General features: G+C 37.6%; 1 protein-coding gene across 1 annotated transcript; it reads left to right on the top strand.

Annotated features, from left to right (window-relative positions):
• Positions 1 to 2,212, top strand: LOC124891342 (U-box domain-containing protein 9-like). Its single transcript, XM_047403107.1, has 2 exons — positions 1 to 365; positions 925 to 2,212. The coding sequence occupies exons 1-2, from the start codon at positions 87 to 89 to the stop codon at positions 2,002 to 2,004; spliced, it is 1,359 nt and encodes a 452-aa protein (XP_047259063.1). The 5' UTR covers positions 1 to 86; the 3' UTR covers positions 2,005 to 2,212.
• The last annotated feature ends 1,252 nt before the right edge of the window (positions 2,213 to 3,464 follow it).

Here is a 3,464-nt window from a genome sequence, read left to right on the forward strand (position 1 = left end):
TTGTAAACGCACATTGTTTTATTTGTAAAACCTGTTAATTAAGAGAGATCGATCTGACATATTTAATTTCTGGTAGGGGTGTTCCAATGGCCAAGAATGGTGTTGTTGAAGGCGATCCACCCACTGCTACGGCAACGGCGGAGTTGAAAAGAGAGTTACAGAGACTAGTTAAGGCCATTCTGTCTGAAGATGACATCAATGTCGATACCATTGATAAAACCCATCAAACCCTTTTCGCCTTAAAGGACTTAAACCTTAAACAACGGCCCTCCTCCTTCAACTCTCAGCTTCCTTTTCCTGATGAATTTCGTTGTCCACTTTCCAAAGAACTCATGAGGGATCCTGTTATCCTTGCCACCGGTCAGGTTAGTACATCAAGATTATCTTTTTTGTCGGTTATGTTTGTTTAGTTGTTCATCACCACAATTCTGGTGATTTCTTTTTCTAATTCATGATTTATTTTTGTTCTGGTGGGGGTTGATATCATAGCTTGAACTTGGAAGTCGTACTTCTTTTTTTTTTTTTTTTCAATTTTCCATTATTGTAATGAAATGTGGTCGTTTGTACATTGGTTACCGTTAATTATGATGAAAAGTTAATAGTTCTTGTGAATGTTAATTATAAGGTATAACAGCGTGTATTGATCTTTCTTCCCTGGTTTTGTTGCTTTGTGTTTACTAAATTCGGCGTCATTAGAGTTGAGTTTTCATGTAAATGCTATTATGCTGTCTCGTTGATGATGATTGCCTCACTATTTTAATGGACTTGAACAAAATTCAGTTTAAGCGTTTTTTGTAATTTTCAAAATTCACCTATTGACCTCTGTCTTTTAGTTGGTAATATTCCCTTAAGAGCTTTTTGATTTGTAGGTTGTGAATTAGTCTCGAGACATATTGCTTATAATATATTGTTGGAATTTTGCAGACTTATGATAGACCCTTTATTCAGAAATGGTTAAAGGCTGGGAATAGGACATGCCCTCGAACACATCAAGTACTTTCACATACAATTCTTACACCTAATCACTTGATTCAGGAAATGATCTCGCAATGGTGTAAAAATAATGGGATTCAATTGCCAGACTCTGTTCAGTATTTGAATGATAAAGGGTTGACTGAAGCTGACCGGGATTTATTCTTTTCTTTGCTTGAGAGGATGTCTTCTACGTTATCTGATCAAAAAGTTGCTGCAAGAGAACTGCGTTTGTTAACTAAGAAAATGCCTTCTTTTCGGGCACTATTTGGAGAATCTACTGATGCAATTCCTCAACTTCTTCGTCCCCTCTCTCAAAGCAACAGCAATGTTCATCCCAATCTCCAAGAAGACATAGTCACAACACTTCTAAATCTTTCCATCCATGACAATAACAAGAAGCTTGTCGCAGAAACTCCAAAAGTTATTCCACTTCTTTTGGATGCATTAAGATCAGGAACAATTGAAACAAGGAGCAATGCAGCAGCTGCACTTTTCACACTATCTGCACTTGATTCTAATAAAGAGCTTATTGGAAAATCTGGTGCCCTAAAACCACTGGTTGAACTTCTAAATGAAGGGAACCCTGTCGCGATGAAGGATGTTGCTTCAGCTCTTTTTAGTCTGTGCATTATCCAGGACAATAAGGCAAGAGCGGTTAGAGATGGTGCTGTGAGGGCTATCCTGAAAAAGATAATGAATAATGTGCACGTTGATGAATTGCTAGCTATACTAGCGATGCTATCAAATAATCAAAAGGCAGTTGAAGAGATGGGAGACCTTGGGGCAGTTCCATGTTTGCTTAATATAATAAGGGAGAGCTCATGTGCTCGCAGCAAGGAGAATTGTATTGCAGTCCTTTACACAATCTGTTGCTGTGATCGAACCAAATGGAAGACAATAAGGGACGAGGAGAAAACCTATGGAACAATCTCTGAACTTGTTCAAAATGGTACAGCAAGAGCCAAGAGAAAGGCCAGTAGTATTCTTGATAGATTGAATAAGGCTGTCAATCTTACCCATACTGCATAAAAGCAGTAGTTTCAAGCACAAAATCTGTAAATTCTGGTGTCCAACCTTGGCCTTTTCCTTTCATGAGAAGTGTTTTGAGGCATGTTGTGGTTCATTTGCAACCTTCCATTTTGTACATTCTATCTGAGATTTACAATTAAGTCATTGTGAATAATTTATTATGAGGGGAGTTTTTGTATAAATAATATCCATGCTCTTTTGGTCTCGATATAGGTTGATAATACGTGGCACATGGTTGGTTTAGGTGATTGCTTGCGTCATATCTAGACTAAGAATTTGAGCTTTGTGAGTTCGCTTCCTCTAGCGCGCGCACACAAGCAATAAGATTGTGATTTGTGAAATAATTGTTCTCCTGGTGGGATATTAGCTTAAAACATCTCAGCCAGCAAGTGGGTTGCTCTGATTTGTCTGTAAGCAAGACTGATATTTCTACTGTGGAGGGGGTAGATATGTTCTTTCTTTTCTCATCAGTAATGGAAACAAAAGTTCCACTGACCACATGGCTCAACTGGGACTGGGCTTTATGGCAAAAACAGAAGCTCGATTCCTTCCTACGTATTACCTCTTGGATGATATTACTGTTATTCCTCTGGCTTGACGTGAAAAAGCCAGAATTTGAGGTAATTCTCTCTTTATCTGATACAGGCGCAGGTAAAAATTAATAGCAGTAACAGTGCTAACTAGCATTATTAGGACCTTAAATTGAGGTTTTGAATTGAAATCAATGTTTGTTTATGATATTAAACAAAATTTCAATCAAATTTGAATTTCAAATTCACAAGGTAGGATTTCATTTACAATTTCAAGTTTGGGATTTTTAATTTAAAACTTTGATCTATAAATTTATATTTTATCAAAAAGAAAAATGTTAATTTTAAATTTTGCAAAAAAGGATCCATGATTGACGTAAAGAGAGAACAACAACAACATACCCAGTATATTTTTACAAAGTGGGGTCTGGGGAGGGTAGAGTGTACACAGTACATACCACTATCTCATATGAAGTACCAAAACTGTTTTCGATAGACCCTCGGCTCAGGACACATAACAAATGTTACAAAAACATAAAAGCAAACAACAAACAAAGGGTGACACTACCAGATACTAAAGAATACAAGACACCCACAAAGTAATATTTATAAATTGGTTATACTAAATGATACATATCACCAAAATACCATGAACAAGAGGCTACAAGACACTACAGATACCAAAACAAACAGAGCACTTATTCCTACTATTTCGAACATACTCCTACCCACTAACCTTTTACTCTAATCCGCATTCTCCACACCTTCCTATCAAGGGTCATGTCTTCCGTAATCTGTAACTGCCCCATGTCCTGCCTAATCACCTCCCTCCAATATTTCTTCGGCCTACCTCTTCCCCGCCTAAAACTATCCACAGCCAACCTCTCACACCTCCGAACTGGAGCATCTGTGTCCCTTCTCATCACATGT

The sequence above is a fragment of the Capsicum annuum genome, unplaced genomic scaffold, assembly GCF_002878395.1.
Source record: "Capsicum annuum cultivar UCD-10X-F1 unplaced genomic scaffold, UCD10Xv1.1 ctg34265, whole genome shotgun sequence".
NCBI classification, from domain to species: Eukaryota; Viridiplantae; Streptophyta; class Magnoliopsida; order Solanales; family Solanaceae; genus Capsicum; species Capsicum annuum.

What these genes read in the sequence shown, in the direction of transcription:
- LOC124891342 (XM_047403107.1), top strand. Translation starts at nt 87, where the DNA reads ATGGCCAAGAATGGTGTTGTTGAAGGCGATCCACCCACTGCTACGGCA. An exon ending in TTATCCTTGCCACCGGTCAG is followed by an intron (nt 366 to 924) that starts GTTAGTACATCA and finishes GGAATTTTGCAG; the next exon opens with ACTTATGATAGACCCTTTAT.